The 18,238-nt window shown below is 38.9% G+C and overlaps 2 protein-coding genes across 3 annotated transcripts; one reads left to right on the forward strand and one right to left on the reverse strand.

Moving 5' to 3' along the window:
• Window positions 1-40: 40 nt before the first annotated feature.
• On the reverse strand, window positions 41-5,018 carry igflr1 (IGF-like family receptor 1). Its single transcript, XM_023964218.2, has 7 exons — window positions 4,831-5,018; window positions 4,561-4,753; window positions 4,328-4,352; window positions 4,047-4,101; window positions 3,853-3,936; window positions 1,258-1,359; window positions 41-939 (listed from the first exon to the last, which is right to left on the reverse strand). The coding sequence occupies exons 1-7, from the start codon at window positions 4,916-4,918 to the stop codon at window positions 614-616; spliced, it is 873 nt and encodes a 290-aa protein (XP_023819986.1). The 5' UTR covers window positions 4,919-5,018; the 3' UTR covers window positions 41-613.
• Window positions 5,019-10,049: 5,031 nt separating this feature from the next.
• On the forward strand, window positions 10,050-17,496 carry kcnj20 (potassium inwardly rectifying channel subfamily J member 20). 2 transcript variants are annotated; one of them, XM_011485544.4, is made up of 4 exons: window positions 10,050-10,187; window positions 10,522-10,697; window positions 10,851-12,060; window positions 16,518-17,496. In XM_011485544.4, the coding sequence occupies exons 1-4, from the start codon at window positions 10,172-10,174 to the stop codon at window positions 16,859-16,861; spliced, it is 1,746 nt and encodes a 581-aa protein (XP_011483846.2). In that variant the 5' UTR covers window positions 10,050-10,171; the 3' UTR covers window positions 16,862-17,496. The 2 variants fall into 2 exon arrangements, with proteins under 2 accessions (XP_011483846.2, XP_078789013.1); XM_078932887.1 differs by having other exon boundaries at window positions 10,084-10,187; window positions 10,855-12,060.
• The last annotated feature ends 742 nt before the right edge of the window (window positions 17,497-18,238 follow it).

The following is an 18,238-nucleotide window of genomic DNA, read 5'->3' on the forward strand; positions in this document are numbered from 1 at the left end:
CAGTGACTGAGGAGAAGGATGAAAATGAAAAACACCATTCTCAAAGTGAATGAATTTTTTATTACATTTTGATATTTTTTTAAGATACCAAATAAAAAATGATTGCTGCTGAGGGCAGTAAAAGTACATTCAGATGTTTTTATAAAGCTCAACATGTTTGCACTATGAAAAGTAACAGGATGTATAACAGGAAAGAGTTTTTTTTTTTTGTCTCCATGTCAGCCTGAATGAAGATTAAGATCTGCTTTTAACAGCAACAATAAGACGGATATTAAAAAATAGCAGCTTAAAAAGTCATTACATTTGTAAAAAAGTCAATAAAAATGTACCCTTTTTGTTAAATATAACACCAGAGGTACGTTCTAAAACTCATATTCATAAAAGAAGTGAAAATGGAAAAAGATTATGATATAGGCAGGTAGAAAAAGTAAATGAGAACAGATAAGTGGATGTAAATACAGAATTGGTGGGATCCCCTTTCAGTGCTGTCAAAAATGTTCAATATTTAGTGAAACCGGCAGGAAAGTTCCGTTTTAAAACATTTTGAAAAGCTAAAAGTCTTAATGTACTGCTGCCTAAATTAATCGTAATGTTTAAAAAACAACAAAAAAGGTTAAAAAAAATTCTGGTCATACTGCTTGAGCTTGGCGAGAACAGCAACGGCGTCGTTGCGGTCCATTTGTTTGAGGAGCTTGGCCAGGTGACCCACCGTCCAGTCCGGGTGTTTGCTGGAAATCCCCTCCAGCACGGCTTTTAGGGGACTTTTGCTGTCCCTCATGGAGTAGGTGTAGGTGATCCAGGTGGAGGGAAAGGAGCAGTGGGAGGCCAGATGCTTTGTGTTCTTTTTTCCTTGGGTTTCTGGGTCCAACAGAATCACCAATTCCTCCAGAACATCCAGGTCGTCCAGCACTGTCTGTACTGGGGCTGAAAGGACGTCGTCTGCGGAAAACAGATCAGGCGTTCGGAGAACGGGATTTTAAAAGTGTCTCCGATGTAAGAATTAAAAAGGATGTACACGACTGCATTCAAGCTTTTAGAGGCATCTAAAGTTTCTGTACTCTTAAAATTTCCGTTTTTGTTTCTTTTTAGATGCCAGAGTTCAAGTTACAGGGAAAGCTGGGTGAAGAAAGGGTAAAGTTAAGTTGGCTCTTCTAGAACTCAAGGCAGGTAAAAAAAAAAAAAAAAGAATTAACATCTAAAAGAATTTGTTTAAACTTAAAAAAAATATATAATAAAAAAAACACAGTTTACACTCACTGAGAATTTCCTCCAGATCACTTTGACCAGCTGAGGAGGAACCAGAAAAGTCCTGATTTTGATACATTGATCCCCCTTTGCAGCACATCCTGCCACGGTCACCTGAAAACAAAAGATGTAGTAACGTTCACAGGAAGCTTTTGTTAACTTGAGACTAAGGGTATTTTTTTTTTTATAATACCAAAGCTCTATTTTGAGTGACTCCTACTCAAAGAATAATGTAGCATTATCAAGAACATAAACTTAAAAAGAGGAAACAACCTACGGCTGAATGTAAAAAAAACACAAAAAACCCACAAAGTTTGTATGTGCAACCTTTATCTTGACTTTGCTGTTGTGTGGAATATCATAGAATATCATACAGTCGGCAAAACCTTGTCAGTGACCAATTCTGTAATGTCTCTCACTTATAAAAAATAAGAAATGTCTATAATGTTCATCGTAGATAAACTGGGAGAGACAGAATGTAAAAAAAAAAAAAAAAGAATCTGAAAGACAATGTGGGCGATGATATTACAGAATGTAGAACATGACAAAAAAAAGAGGGAAAGCCCCCGGTCACTCCATACCAAATCCCCAACAGAGGTTGGAAGCAGAACGAGGGCGTCTGCCCCCCAGGCGACCCGACGCCAGCCACCCGGACAAGAGTCAGAATGGCCACTGCAGGAGCCCCCAGCAGCAAAGAGCAGGGGGGCACAGAAATACAAGGAGCACAAGCCCCAACCCAGCCAGAGAACAGTCCCAATGCTATGCCCAAGACCCCACCGATCTGAGAGCCCCCTCCCCAGCCCCAGACAAGCAGCCCACCACCACCTATGAGTCCTTACCCCGACCCCAGACATAAACCCTCCAAGAAACACTTGCATCATATTCCAGGTAACCATCCTCTCTTCCCGTCGGTAGTCCAGCAGAAAACCAGGCAAGGGCAAATCCCTCCTGCCCAGGAGGAGGCTGCCAATGAGAGACGGGGATTCCTGACAAGAAAGGTCAGCGTGGACTGACCAGACTCCCTCTTGTTAGAAGGATAGACTCAGAACACGAAGGCAAGGACGAGCACCACATGGACACGGATGCCCACAGGCTCGGATATGATGTGATCCCCGGCTCCTGGGTTAGCCAGAGATCTCGGTATCCCCCTACCCGCATGGACTGCATTTTTCTGGAATTGTGAGCAAAAAATGTTTGATAAGCTCCACAGCAGAAAAAGTGAACCCAGATGGAAAGCCTGTAGTCTGTCTGCAGTTTTCTTGACTTAATTGAATCCATCTGGTTAAAGATAGAACCGATAGAACTTCAAGAGAGAAACAAACAAACCTCAAATGGGACGGACATGTTAACCACAGTGTATTCTGCTTACCATAAACATCCTGCCAAACATGGACAATTGACTGGGACAGAGTAAAGGGAGTTTTTGTAGTTGAAAAGGTAAACTTAACTGTAGAAAGGAAAAAAGAAAAAAGCTGAGAAAAAAAAGAAAAAATAAACCTGTGTGACCCTGAAGTGCAAATCACATCAACAAATCACTCAACACAAAAAATATATTATATAGAGCACAACAACTAAAAAAACAAAACAATTACTCCATAAACAGCATTACATTTTGAAAATCACACAGAAATCCAGAAACCAGAAGAAAAAATTCAGAAAACAAAAGTAATTTCCAGAATTCAAAATGAAATAATAAAAATCCAATAAGGTGTGTATCATGGGACATCACTTTTAGGTTGAAGTGAAAGCAGAACAATGTTTTGCCCAAACTGTGGTAAATAATTGATAGATTAATTTTGAACTTTTGCATTGTTTGGGGCCACAAACTCAAAGAAATATCCTGTCATCCTGAAGATGTTGTCATGCTAAATAACTTCAGGTGGAAAAGGGTCAACAAACGGCAACATCCAATCAGTGAACGGGGTACTACCGTACTTTTATTTTCTGAAAGTTTTTTTTGGAATTGTGTTTTGGTTTTTGGAATTGTGTGTTGGTTTCTACGATGTAATGTTGTTGTCCACATTTTCTTAACATAAGAGTGAATGCAGATCTGCTTTCTTTCTACGATTTTAAGACCTACTTGAGCTAAATACTTAAAAATAGAATATTTAGGCAATTAACTGTAATTAATTGTAATTTTTTAATCAGATTCAGTTTCTCAGAGGTGGTTTGCTTTCATCTCGGGGGAGATTTTCTCCTTGCAGACTTGATTAACTACTAATTTTTGGCAATATAAACATGTCTTTTCATCACAGATTTTCATGTTATTATTAGTAAGTTATTTAGGAAATTCCAAGATTTGCTTGTTAAGAATTTTATTTACATTATATGCCTAGTTATTTTGTTAGTTTTGATAGTTCAATTTGTTTTTAAAGAAAGTTGACTTTTAACTCAACATTGTACCATTTAAGTTAGATTTTTGGCCTTTCAACAGTTTGTTCAGCTACATTATCAAGTAGCCCTCGGACTGATCAATGGTTGGTTCAAGCAAAATTGCAACTAAACACAATTTCCACAGGAAATGCAATCTCTTTACTTACAGTTGTTATTGTAAAGTGACTAAATTAAAATAGTAGTTCATGTTTTCCGGATTTTCAATACACAAACCTCTTTTACGCCTTTTTGAAATGACTGCACCGAAGGCCAAGAGTATCACAGACAGGACGGCTACTACGGCTAACGAGATCATCCCTGAAAAACAGAAAAGTGAAATAAATTATAATAAAAAACACACAGAAGACTTTTAATATGATAAAAAACGAGCATCTTTGCTGCACTCAAAGTTACATTTTTCAACTCACACACTCCAGCAGGGATGGTGGGAACTTTCAACTCTGCTGTGAGATTTGGGTGTGTCTGCATATGAGAAATGAGAAATGATAGATGTATAGCAGATTGTTATTCAATACTCTTCAGGACCGATTGTTACTAGAAAAGGATACACAAGCTTGATTATGTTAGTGTTGACTTTAACTTGAAGTCAACACTAAGATAATCAAGTTTATGCTTAAAGTCTAAGTTCCAACTGTTCAAAAAACATGTTTTTTTGTTTACTTGTTTAGGTGTGTTTGCATGAACTCACCGTTGTGTGTGCAACTGCGACGCTACTGCAGAAAGCGGGAAAAAGGACAAATGTTTACTTTTTTTTTACTTTAAAAAAATCTTGACAAGAATAGCAGTTCAATGAGAAGCAGCAAATGTTTTTTTTTTAATCCTAGATAAAGATGTGAATATGCCCTGCTTTTCTCACTAGAGTGTATTCAGAGTAACTAAGCTGAAAGGTTGAACTTGTGAGTTGTTTTTTTCTCTTCTTACGGTCGGGGGGGACATTCTGTGTCTGCGGTTGTGCTGCAGTTTCTCATGGGAGAGCTGCCGGGGCCACAAAGGGAGCAGGCCCGACAATCTGCGCGCGAGCCGTCGTTGAAAGTGCCGCTGGCGCACTCTCTGAAGGGGCGCTCGTGCCGACCTCCATGGTCGTCAATTCCACAGTTTGGAGTGACTTCATATCCTGTTAGTACGAAACAGCTGTTTTAGTAACGAAAACAGCCGTTTAAGATAACGTACTTTATCGGCGATGTGTCTTACCAGGCTTTATCGAACAAGAAACACACCGATGTTTCGAATTATCCCAATATGTGGCAAGATCCAAGCATTTGGTCGAATGACCCATCATGACTACGAAGCGATAGACTATGGATCTGACTGCTGCCAGAGCTCTGCGACTCTGCTCCGTCTGCTGCCGCTGCTGCCGCACACAACAACAACACACACACACACACACACACACACACAAACACACACAAAATAACAGGCGGAACTATTGCTGCATTGGTTATGGCTGTTTTACATATTCAAATATTCAAACTTTTGTAGAGTCCCCCCCCCAAAAAAGTTGTTGTTTTTATATCGTGCGCACATGAAGTAGCCTAAACTTTTAAAAACAAGAACAGGAAAAAGTGCGAAAAGCCCAACTTACTCTTGCAGCCTCTGTTCAAAAACGCAGTTTGCTTTAACACAATGGACTTTTATTGTTGGGTTTAGAAATAGTTTAGTTGTAATTAAAACAAAAATCAAAGTAAACAAGACGGCAGAAATTTAGTGCTTTCTTCACAGAGATATATCAAACTTGTGGGTAATTAGTCATGAATTGGTTGGAAAATATATACACACAGAAACACTTGTAAATAATTCAATTAAAGCCTAATTACTCATCATCATAAAGCGACTTATTAACTTATACATACAGAACATGACACATTGAAAACCATTACATACTAAGTTTGTCAAAAGGTGTTTCATTAATTGCTTGAAATAGAGTGGGGGAGGGGCAAAATATAATCCCACCCCATATATTAACATTTTTCATGAAGCAATGCAGTCTGCACCCTAAGGCTCCAGAGCCACATGCAGCCCTATTATCTCTCCATTGATTTATTTGTTTTCAATGTGTTGGTGGATTTGTTAAGTTGTCATTTATGATTACATTTTTAACTTGTCAGAAAACGGAGCATAATGACCATAAATTATTTAATCAGCAGTCAACCTAACAGAATCTGACTCTCCTGACTGTCTTCAAATTTTAAAAATGCTTTAAAAATTCTGCATGTTGAGCCCTATATTGGTTTATTAGATTAAAAATATTCCTTCCACTTCTGTACTTCTGTGGAAGATTAGCAACAAGTTAACTTTAGATCACATTTATGACCTTTTTTTCTGCGTCACAGACAAGGACAGAAAAAGGAGATAACGTTTTCAGGTACCACGTGTGTTTCACATCCATCCATGCATTGAGAGGAGACAGTTCCGGATGATTCTTAGATGCCTCCTTGGGGAGGTTTTCCCAGCCTGTCCTATAGGCAGAGATCCCAGGGTATGGACGCATTTTTGTAGCACAATTAAAAATGAAAGTCATTATCAGAAATGCTTTCTCATTTTCAAAATGAAGCTGTATTTTTTGACTCAAAATTAAAATGAAAAAGCAATCTGCCAAAATGCTTTTTCATTTTCTTTTTCGACACTGCTTATTCTGTCACTTAATTAAAATAATAATGAAAATGGTATTTGACATTTCATTTTCAAAAAGTTCTCTGGTAAATGTGTAGCAAAATTCATTTAGAAATGTATAATTTGACAATTAAAATTGATTAACAGAAATGCTTTTTCATTTTCAAAATGAAGCTGAATCAAATGACTCAAAATTAAAATGAAAAACCAATCCGGCTCATTGCAGCCAAGAAAAAAGCACTGACCGCACGAGCGAGCAGGCCCTTAATAATAACAGTAATAACAGCACATTTAGAAGATAGTCATATGCAGCTTTGCGCTGATTTTGCTGTTTGAGGACTGCTGGAGCCCCATCAACAGCTTTAGGAGATTTCGCTATGCTAAATTTTTGCTGTTTGCTGGTTGGACCAACACATACCTTCTAAAAGTGCGGAGATAGCACTGACGTCATCGCCCCGTCTCCCCTCTGGAAATGCTAAGTCGAATTGATATATGTGACACATTTTGCAGGGTGAATGTGAAAATGAAAATGCAATCCCCTTTTGCATTTTCGTTTTAACACAGAATAAACTGTTTTTAAGTAGAAAATGAAAAAGCATTTTGGCGGATTGCTTTTTCATTTTAATTTTGAGTCAAAAAATGCAGCTTCATTTTGAAAATGAAAAAGCTTTTTTGGTATTGACTTTTATTTTTAATTATGCCAAACAAATGCTTCCATACTGGAGAGTCTATTTCTCTCTGGCCTTGGAATTCCTCGGATATTCCCCAGAGGAGCTGGAGGATTTGATCGGGAGAGCGAGGGCTGCTTTGCTTAGACTGCTGACACTGCGGTTCCAAATGAGACGAAGAAAACAGATGGATGGATAGAATAACACTGTGGAATAACTATGTTAAAAGTATTATACAGTATTATAAATGTGTATAAAATATATGTATTAAAATGTGATAAATGTGTAAAAGAATAACATAAATATGTTAGAGTATTGTAAAGTTAGCTAACATGAAAAAGGTTCTCTTTTATTTTGTCAGAACTGTTTTTTTTAATTTTCACAAACATTCAAATGGCATAGCATGACTGGAGTTGTTTATGTGAGAATTGGGAAAGGCATGATGGCATGTGAAAGGCTACCTCATGACAAAGGTTATTCCTAAAAGCAAAATTAACATCTGGAAATATTTAAGAAAAACAATAAACAGTCAGGCGGGCAGTTTGGTTTTTTGAAAGTAAAGATGAAAGACAACAAAGTAAAACCGAAAATTTTCCTCAAAGTATCAGCTTTTAACATTAGTGTAGTCACTGGTAATCCTTTTTGTATGGTTTCATTACTTATAGGTGATCAGTTAAAGGAGTTTCTAAACTGTTTAAACAGAACCAGACTTTGAGAGATTGCAGTAAAAATGTCTCTACAATTTAATCTTCTGTAGTGAAAGCAGACTACAAACAATTAGGTCAATTGTTTTTCTTCTTTTGCATTCTCCATCGAAATAAACTGAGGATAGCCGACTGAAATGTGACCAAAAACTGCAGCAGCCCCCCAACTCAAGACCCACCTCCAGAAAGATTGGATTCAAACAATTTCGCTGGACTATTAAACATGTTTGGAAAAATTCTCTGTATAGCGGAAAAAAAAATAGTATAACCTTGGAGGGTTTTGTAATGTAATGTATAGCCACGGGGGGCCCCAAGCCAGGGTCTCATTGTGCTGGACCAAGTCTTGATAAATACAGAGGGTTCTGTCAGGAAGGGCATCTAAATCTTTGCCAAAATATAATGTTTTTAAATAAATAATGAATCAAACCTCTGACATCCATACCGGATTGGTCGAGGCCGCCATCGGTGCTGTTCACTGACAGGGTGCCGGTGGAAATCAGACTACTGTTGGTCGAAGAAGAAGAGGAGAAAGGCTTGTTCGTAGGAAGACAGAGAAGAGAAAAGTCTTGAAAGTAGGGACTTTGAATACTGGAACTATGACAGGAAAAGGTAGAGAGTTAGTTGACATGATGCAGAGGAGGAAGGTAGACATACTGAGTGTTAAGGTAACCAGGTGGAAAGGTAATAAGGCTACCTTTTCCAGGTGCAATTTTAATGTTGTTGGTGGGTATGCCCCACAGGTAGGATGTGAGCTGGAGAAATTCTGGATTGACCTTGATGAAGTGATGATGAGCAACCCTACAAATGACAGAGTTGTCATTGGAGCAGATTTTAATGGACATGTTGGTGTAGGAAACAGAGATGATGATGAGGTGATGGGCGAGTTTACTATCGAGGAGTGAAACGTTAAATAGATGTTGGTTGATTTAGCAAAATAGATGGACATGGCTAGTGAATGCATTCTTTGAGATGAGGCAGGAACATAGGGTGACTTATAAGAGTGGAGGTAGAAGCACACAGATAGACTGTCAAAGAGGTGTCAAAGGCCAAAGAGGTGTCAAAGGCCAAACAAGGGGCTTATGATGACTCATGTATGCTAAGTTAGGTAGTAAAGAGGGAGAGACTGACCTTTACAAATTAGCAGGGCAGAGAGACTGAGATGCAGAAGGTGTGTGTGTGTGTGAGTGGGGGGGGGGGGGGGATTAATGGATGGCAATGCATTGATAGGTGTCAGTAGTGTAAATGCAAAGATGGAAAGAATACTTTGAAGAGTTGATGAATGAAAAAAATGAGAGGGAATAAGAAATAGAAGAGGTGACTGTTGTGGGGCAGGAAGTAAACAAAGATTAATAATGGGTGAAGTGAGTGGGGAATTGAAGAGGATAAATAGTAGTTAGGCACTTGGTTCTGGTGATATACTGTACCTGTGGAGGTATGGAAGTGTCTTGGAGAGATGACAGTGGAGATTTGGACTGGATTTTTCGACAGGATCTTAGGTGGGGAGAAGATGCCTGAGGAATGGAGAAGAAGTGTGACGGTGCCCAGATGTGCAGAGTTGTGGCATCTTCATGGGAATAAATCTGATGAGCCATACAATGAAGTTCTGGGAAAGAGTAGATGGAGGAGAAGCTAGAGAAGTGGAGGTTTGCCCTGGAAAGAAGAGGAATGAAGGTCAGCCACAGCAAGACTGAGTAGATGTGTGTGAATGAGAGGAACCCAAGTGTAAGAAGGAAGTTACAGGGAGAAGACATGGAGATAGTGGAGGATTTGTTGTATCAACAGTCCAGTCCTGGTCAACAGTCCAGAGTAATGGAGAGTGGGGAGAAAGAAGTGAAGAAGCGATTGGAGCAGATTGGAATGGCTGGATAAAAACGTCAGCTGTGATGTGTGATAGAAGAGTTTCAGCTCAAATTAAAGGAAATATACAACACTGGGGTGAGACCAGCCATGTTTTTCGGGCTAGAGACAGTGGTACTGACGAAAAGACAGGAAGCAGAGCAGGTGGTAGCCAAGATGAAGAGGCTGTGGTGCTCTTTGGGAGTGACCAGGATGGATAGGATCAGGAATGACCATATGAATGAAGACATTAAGGTAGCTGGTGTTAGGGTAGAGGATGCAGAAGACAGGATTCAATAGAGGAAGCTGATTTGCTGAGGCGATCCCTGAAGGGTAAAGCCGAAAGAAAAAGAAGACTTCTTACTATAACATTAATCAGTTGTTTAATCTCATTTTGTGTGAGAAATCTTTTTTTTTCAATGCATGTAATCCCTATTATTGACAACATAACTATCCTATATGCATGTCAAAGGGCTGAGATGAGTTTAACAGCTTGTTCTATGTAGACATTCCAGAAGACAGAGCAGATAAGTTGTCCACTCAACCCTGCAGGCTGTAGTGGACGGGACTGCTGAGGCAGCAGGATGATAGAGCTTAGCTCCAGCTGGAGAGGATATAACCTGCCCAGAGCTTTTCCTGCAGGCGTTGGTTCTTCTGCGTCCTTTCAAGACTGCAATCTGGGAGTCTTTAGTGCCCTCTGGTTGGCATGCCATAATGGCAATGCCTTCAGGTGAGTTTTTTTTTTTTACATGTAAGAATAGTTTAGGAATTTTTGTTTTTAATTTCACGAAAGACAAACATGGTATAAGCATGTATTCTGTGTTTAAAGGTTAGGTTTTAAAAACTATATTTCCTTCTGAGTGGGTATTAAATGTAATTTATTGTGTTGATGACTAATGTAATTCAAATTATGTTCAACAATAATCAAATTATGCACACGCCTGACACAGAGGAAGAACACTTACAAACTTTGTACACTTTGTCTAGTGTCTGTACACACACCACATTCTTGGAGTTTTTTTTTTCTCTTTTTAAATCTGTAATGTATCCTCTTGCAAAACTAGACTGTAATGTGGAGACCGAACCAGGATCTAGGAAGACCAGCATGAACATAGCAGTCAACAATCTGGAAGAAGATGTAAAACAGCCATCATCTGCAAGTCATCGCCCAAAATCCATTATGGTTGTTCATTCCACACCATCAGGGGACCAAATTCAGTGTGAGACCTACTCGATACATGTAAGAATTTGAATTCATGTCCTGTGCTGTTAAGACAAATGTATTCACATTGAATTAAGTTGTTATTGTGCTTTATGTCGTAAATTATCCTAAGGTTTTAAGGTGAGTGACATTCTTCAGAAATATCATTAAGGAAAGTTTTTGTTTTCCCAGACAGAGACAGACCAACCTCCAGTAAGAGGTCCTGATTTAGCTAAGAAACGTCACAAAAGTACCACGGACCTTCCATGTCCCAGCAGCATTCGTTTGCTTCAACCCGCAGCCCCAGGTCCCACAGACAATGAACAACCACTCTGGCGCCGGTCCTCATTGAAAGAAACCAACAATGTCTCACGGTTACGCCGCCATGCTCTCAGTGTCCCCAACATGGGCTCTTCTAGCCCACTTTGTTTCATCAACAGCAGCCCTCTGCACAGCGCTCCCCTCTCACCAGCACACAGCAACCTATCCAGCCCTGCTAGAGAGATGGAGCGTCTTCCAAAAGCCCGAAGTCAACTCCTGGAAACTGAAAGCAACCAAACACCAACACTTCCCCCGGAAACTCGGGAGCAACTGCGCTACGTGTCTAAAGATGGGAAGTGTCGGGTCAACCTGTGCAACATCTCTGAGAGAGGGCGCTACTTGTCTGATATCTTTACGTCTTTTGTGGACCTTCAGTACCGCTGGTTTCTCTTTGTCTTCATGATGTGCTACATCGTAACCTGGTTCTTGTTCGCTGGACTTTACTACATGACTGCATCCCTTCGGGGGGAGCTAGGACAGCAGCAGCCTTTTGAAAAGCTACAGACAAATTCTGGTGACCAGAAACCCTGCTACTTTGGTTTGGATGGTTTTATTTCAGCTTTGCTCTTCTCTGTGGAGACCCAACGTACCATTGGCTATGGATCACGCACCGTTTCTCCATCCTGCTATGAAGGTGTGCTGCTGGTAATGATGCAGTGTATCGTTGGCTCTATGATCGATGCCTTGATGGTTGGGTGCATGTTTGTCAAAATATCCCGTCCGAAAAAGCGGGCTGAAACCCTGCTTTTCAGCCGAACCTGCGTGATTGCACACCGTGATGACCAGCTGCGTCTCATGTTTCGTCTGGGTGATCTAAGAGAAAGCCACATGGTGGACGCCAAAATCCGGGCAAAGTTAATCAAGTCTAGACAAACAGCCGAGGGCGAGTTCTTGCCTCTTGAGCAGACAGAGATTGACCTTGGTTACGAAACCGGGTCAGATAGACTTTTTCTGGTGGAGCCTCAAGTCATCCAACACAATATTGATACCAAGAGCCCTCTCTGGGAACTGGGTCCTGATCAGCTTAAACGTCAACAGTTTGAGATCATTGTTATCCTGGAAGGAATTGTTGAGGCAACTGGTAAGTAACGGTAGCAAACAGAAGGGTGTGGAATTTGTTTGATTGCGTTGTTTTTTTCATCTTCTTATTTTTGCAATTTTCAGGACTGGTGAAAGACAGTTTAGACTTTTAGAACTTTTTTTTTTTTTTTTTTTACTTAAATCTTTTGACTGTTTTGACACCAAAGTAAAATCCATTTGATGAAAAAAGCATATTAGTAAGAGAGCTTTTTTTTAAATCTGAAGTTAGGTCTTCTATTCTTCTGGACTGCACGGTGGCGCAGCTCTTGCCTTAAGTCCCGGCTGGGGGCCTAAAACAGAACATCAGTGGGAGACCTTTGTGGAGTTTGCATGTTCTGTTTGCATGGGTTTTCTCAGGGGACTCTGGCTTCCTCCCACTGCCCAAAAAAACATGCTTCATAGGTTATTGGTTACTCTAAATTGTCCATTGATGTGAATGTAAGGGTGAATGGGTGTGTGATTGTGGCCCTGCGACTGCCTTTGCCCACAAGTAGCCGGGATAGGCTATGGCTGCCACATGACCCCAAAAGGGAACAAACGGATTAGAAGATGACTGAATGAATAGAAGATGGTTTTCTATTCTTTGTGAGATAGAAGATTTAGTTTAGGGGCTTAAAGGGTCACTTTTGACCCTATTTACAATCCTTGGCTCAATTACTGTTGAGTGAGAACTTTTGTCAGATACCACCATTTTCTTCTCTTAACTTAAAGGAAAAAATCTAAACCAAATAATGCCATAATTGGGGATGATATTTGGATGTTTAATTATGGACATAATTTGCTTATAACGATTGTCAAAATGTCAAAAACAGCCTTAAGGAAGTGACGTACATTCAACTAAAGACCTGCTTTGTAGTTTTCAAAATTCCAACAACTTGAGTGTGAGAAACTTTGACTTACTTAACCAACATCTGCAAGTCAAAGACAATTCAACTACATTTCACTTTTTTGTGGGTTCAAAGAAGCAAAAAAAAAAAACTCTCTTATAATTAACCATAACTTTTAATAGCAAAAGTTCTCCACGTGCTTTTCATCATTAAGGAATAAAAACCACTTTGGCCTTGGCCATTTTTCATTTTTCTTCTCTGATTAGAAACTTTTATAACTTCGAATCTATGCCTGACAACCTTAAGCCTCCAGGCACTGAGACCTTCTGAATTTAATACATTGTTTAGTTTTGTTGATAGTGCGTGCAGCAGTTTTTTCGCTTTACTGCTAAAGTCTTGGGGTAGAGCTAGCCAACTCTAGTCCTCAAGAGTCCTAATTCTACCTGTCATTAGGCTCTCCTTGGACTGTTTGATGCTGATCACTTAACTCAGGTGTGTTCAGTTAATCAGGATGCGGGAAACACGTAATCAGGAATATGCTGGGCAGGGAGAACTGGGATACAGGCAGGGCTGTGGCTCTTGAGGACCAGGGTTGGCCAGCCTCGTCTTAAAGGAAGGTACGGGACATCTGAAAAAAACATTTAGAGGGCACTGGAATTGCTTGTGTAGAAGGAATAAGAGGAGAAAAACTTTGTTGAAATTTGTTTGCCTAACAGAACATGGGGGTATGACTAAATTTAGTGAAAGTGCTTTTGCACAAACCACTTCTGGAACAGTTCCCTTCTTAGAGGTGATGACTGTGCAGTTGTATTACCATGATTCACTGTTAAATGTTTGGCAATACCAGTTGCCAGATGCGAGTTCTCCTTTTTTTTGCAGTCAATGACAGTCTTTAGGGTTTTACAGTGCTCAATAAATGTCAAATTTGAGCCCAACTAAAAATGTAATTTGCAACCTTCCTGGCTTTGCGTGCAACCATTCCTTCCAAACATTCCATGAGCTTTCACAAATGGGAGAATCAACCTCCAAAATTCAAAAAAAGTTCAATATTTTTTTAACGGTTTTTGAAAATTGGCAAAATATCTCATCCATCCCCTATACGAGTTTTACCAGTAAAGTACTGTTATTGATTTATTTTGAACGATTTGGTAAAGTTTTGGTCTTACTTAAAAAGTATTTATGTTGATGCTCATCTGTGATTATGTTCATTTTATAATCTTAAAACCAAGACTAAAGGCAAAACTGGAAAGGTGACCTTCAAACTGTTCAAAGTTGTGGCTGTGTTGGAATCAAGCATCAAAAAACAACTCGTGGGATTAGTGAAACTGAATAACTATCTGATTGTAACGAACATGCAAAGTCATTTTCCTGGTTGTGGAACTTCCTTCTTAGTCATGTCTTTATATCTCTGCTGCTAGTTTTGGAAAGTGCATAACTTTAGCCTTCCAGAACATGATTTTTTCAGAAAAAAAGGGTTGGAACACAACCTATGGTTTCCCACATCACCTTAACAATATTTTAAAAAAGTTCTACTGTTGCCGTTCAATTCAGTTGCATCCAAGGCTGTTTCACAGCTTCCAGAGTCTCAAATCAGTGGCAGACCTCAAACTAGCCTTAAGTCCAGCTGCCAAACAGCTCACCACTTTACTAATCTACATCCTGATTAAAAGCAGAGTGTCTTCAGTAATCCAAAATATGTTGATGTGCAGACAAGAAACAAGGCTGCAGTTTGTTTGGCCAGCTGGTATCCATCAGCTGCTTGGGTTCATTTAAGGCAACCCTTACATGAATCATTTTTTAGCCACAGCTTTCCAGCTTTAAACATATACCGGTACTCCAAACCGTCCAACACAACCGCAGTCTACTTTTTTCCAGTCCTTGTTTGTTTCAAGCACATCCATTGCTTTCTATTATGTCCTACATTCCAATGTTTTCCTTTTTTGTGTTTTCCTTGTTCTGTACCTTTTATTACAGATACAGAAGCCAACTGATCACAAGGAAAGTTGTTTGTCTTTGTCTACTTTTTTTCCCCCCTTTCCTGTCCAAGTGAACAAGTCCTGCAAAACTTACAATCTGATGGCTTTTTACATTAAGTGGTGGTTTGCGGTTTCTTTTTTTCTTTGCAGAATCCAACTGTATGGCTGTATTTCACCACAGCAGTTGTGTTTTTCAGTTAAGAAAATTTAACCAAATCCAGCTTTGTTTTTGTGCAAGAATTCCCTTGGAACTGGAAAACCATAAAACACATGTCACTGTTCTCTTTTTCTCCCGTTTTTTAATTTATATATTTTTTAATATTTCCCACCATTAGCTTTCTCAACTGTAATAGTAAGACTCAGAAGTCCCTCCTTGACCTAATTTGACTTCTAAATGACCCTTTTTTGTGTCGTTTCTCTTTTAACAGTGTTATCCAGACAAACCTTTGGTTTCTTTGATAAATCTTGACTGTTCTTTGAACCCGAAACACTTCCAAACACAAACCAGAGATTGATGCCAATTATAATAATGTGACTTTAAAAAACATTGGAATGAGATCCTGGTAAATAATAACTAAAGCTTAATAAGCTGCCTGAAAACAGCTGATGTGAATATATGAAACCAGGTGTGAACAAAATTGAGAAGAACATGGATCATCCGGTGAAATTCAAATGTTTTCAAGGAGGTTGAAGAAAATGTAATATTCTTCTTCAAAAGTTGTTGATATAAATAAAGATTATTCATAAGAAATGTTCAAATATATAGGAAGACAGAAGTTTGAAAGTTTTCAGTGAAGATGACAAACTAAAAGGGACAAAAGGGGAAGGATTTACCTTTCAAACATGATAGAGAAGTTCTCCAGCTGCTGACTGAATGCTGATAAACTAAATCTCCCCCGGGTTCTACTATGTTCCCCAGTCTGCTCAGACCTACACCCTACACAAATTGGATGTATCAGTTAAGGGTTACAGTTGGCAAAAACACTCAATTAGCCAAGAATCCTGGTTCAGGAAATGCCAAGCAGATATTATCAAGGACTTTGGAAGATCTTCAGGATGAAGAAAACAGATTACATGGAATTATAAAACCATGAGAAATTTGTGCACATGGGTAGCAACACAAATAAAGCTGACATAGTCTTATCAGGCACTGATTTATAGGAGAGGAAACATCTTTGTTTGCAGAGATTTGTGTTGTTACATTTATCTCATTTTCTTCTTTATCTATTCTTTTTTGTTATTGCATCTGCAGCACTTATTCAGATCAATTTTCAACTCATCTCTTTTGCCTAATATTTCACTTTTTTTTATACCTTTTATACCTTAGCCATAATTTTAATGTATAAAAAAGATAGGTTTTCTAAAACCTTTTAGTTTCTTCCCATGAAAACACTCAGTCAAGACATGTGATTTATTAAATAAATTCCACAGCCAGATTGCAGTCTTAGATTTATGTGTGTTGTTGTTATCACATCCTAGAAAGCCACATAACATTAATTATGCCAGTGCTGATATCAGACTGCTGTTGAACATGTTAAGTCTCCCCCACAGACGTTTTTAGTGTTTGTTGTGTCTGTGTTGTGCCACCCTGTGGAGACTAAAGCATACTGCACAAATCCACTTCTTCCATCTCCTTTTTCTGTTTTTCCCAACAGGGATGATGTGCCAAGCAAAGACATCTTATATTGAAACAGAGATAGAGTGGGGCGCTCGCTTTGAACCCTGCATGACGCTGGAGAAAGGCTCATTCAAGGTGGACCTGCGGCGCTTCCACTCAACCTACCAGGTACCGCTGCCCAACTGCAGTGCCAGCCAGGCACACCAGTTGTTAGCCAAAGCCCAAAGCCACAAACTGTACAGACACTGGGAGGCTTGGTCAGAGGGGAAAGCAAACACGGACAAAGACAAGTCCCCATCTCACAGAGGATTTACCATTGGTGACATCGAGGAGGAGGGGATGTCTGAGGGAAATGAGAGTGGAGAGAAGAGCGTGCCCTAGCAGGACCTCAGTTTTCATCATAGACGTTATACCACACTCTAGGAATGGTCTAATTGTTACTATAAAGACTATTAAAAAATATGTTTTAAAAATTACATTATTTGGAAACATATTTTTCTCACCGTTTAAAAAAAACAGCAACTCTGTCATGTGGTTAGTTGAAACAGAAACAACCTCTCCAATCCACACTGTGTTCAAACCGTCACTCAGACTTAGTACTTTGGTACAATTTTTATAAACTTTACTGTGTAAAAGTTTAAAGTTGGATGTGTACTTGTACTTCCATTTAACTAGTATTGTTGTTTAACTCTTGGCTACTACTGATTTGCTTCAAAGGAATGGATTTTCCTTCCCACTTATTGGAGGTTATGGTTATTTTCAACACAAAATCCAGTGTGGAGATTATTACATGAAAGTTATGAAAATAATGGCAGAAAGTGTAATGTCTCAGTTTAACCAAATGCAGTGGTAAAACCATGAAGCCTCCTGTCATCCAAAAACTACCCGTATGCTGACAGATGTATGCTTTTGTAGACTCCACAGTGCCACTGGTGGTTGACTGAAAATAGGCCTCGGTGCAAAAAACAGAATTACACACAAAGTTATAGAAAAAATAAAAAACAAACTAAGAACAACACTGCCTCCTACACTGTCCCTAAATGCTGATTTATAGATTACCGTCCTGAAGGAAGTGCACAAAATAATTGCTTCATGGAGGAACCATGTAATTAGTAAAAAAAACAAATGTTAAAAAAAAATTCGGACTTTTTATTTTACTAATTGCCAAAAGAATAAAAAGAATAAAATCTTGATTTTGATAAAAGCTAATATTTTTAAGAAAAGTGAACATTTATAAGACTTTAAGAACAGCTGATGAATAATAGGGCTTGTGTTTGAGAATTGCCAGACATTTTTCTCAACTTTTTCATTTTCTCAGTTTTCTTTCTATTAAATATTTCAAAGTGTGTAAAAAGGAAATCTGAAACTTCCCCACATTGGCTTCATATGTTATATGTGCAGCTTCAACTTTTGCAACCAACTTTGACTATAATTGCCAGCCTCTGTTTTTCATTCTGTAAATCTCAGGTGGTGCAATTAGGAGAGATTCTTCAGATTATACCGGGATAAAGAGATTACCCAGTCCGATTGACTATTCCTTTTAACCGGCAATCCAAGATTTTTCTCTTTTTTTTAAGGCTTGCTAATAAAATATTTCATTGCTGCACAAAAGACAACAACAGCTGATGCTTGCAAGCTTGTTTATTTGATGCATGAAAGCAGATTCTCTATAAATAGCAAACAAAATCACACAATTAGCAATAACTTGTTTTTTCCACACTTACATATGAAAATAATGCTGTATAAATCCAGTCATAC

Source organism: Oryzias latipes, chromosome 16 (assembly GCF_053564925.1).
Source record: "Oryzias latipes strain Hd-rR chromosome 16, Olatipes_Hd-rR_3.1".
Lineage (NCBI taxonomy): Eukaryota > Metazoa > Chordata > Actinopteri > Beloniformes > Adrianichthyidae > Oryzias > Oryzias latipes.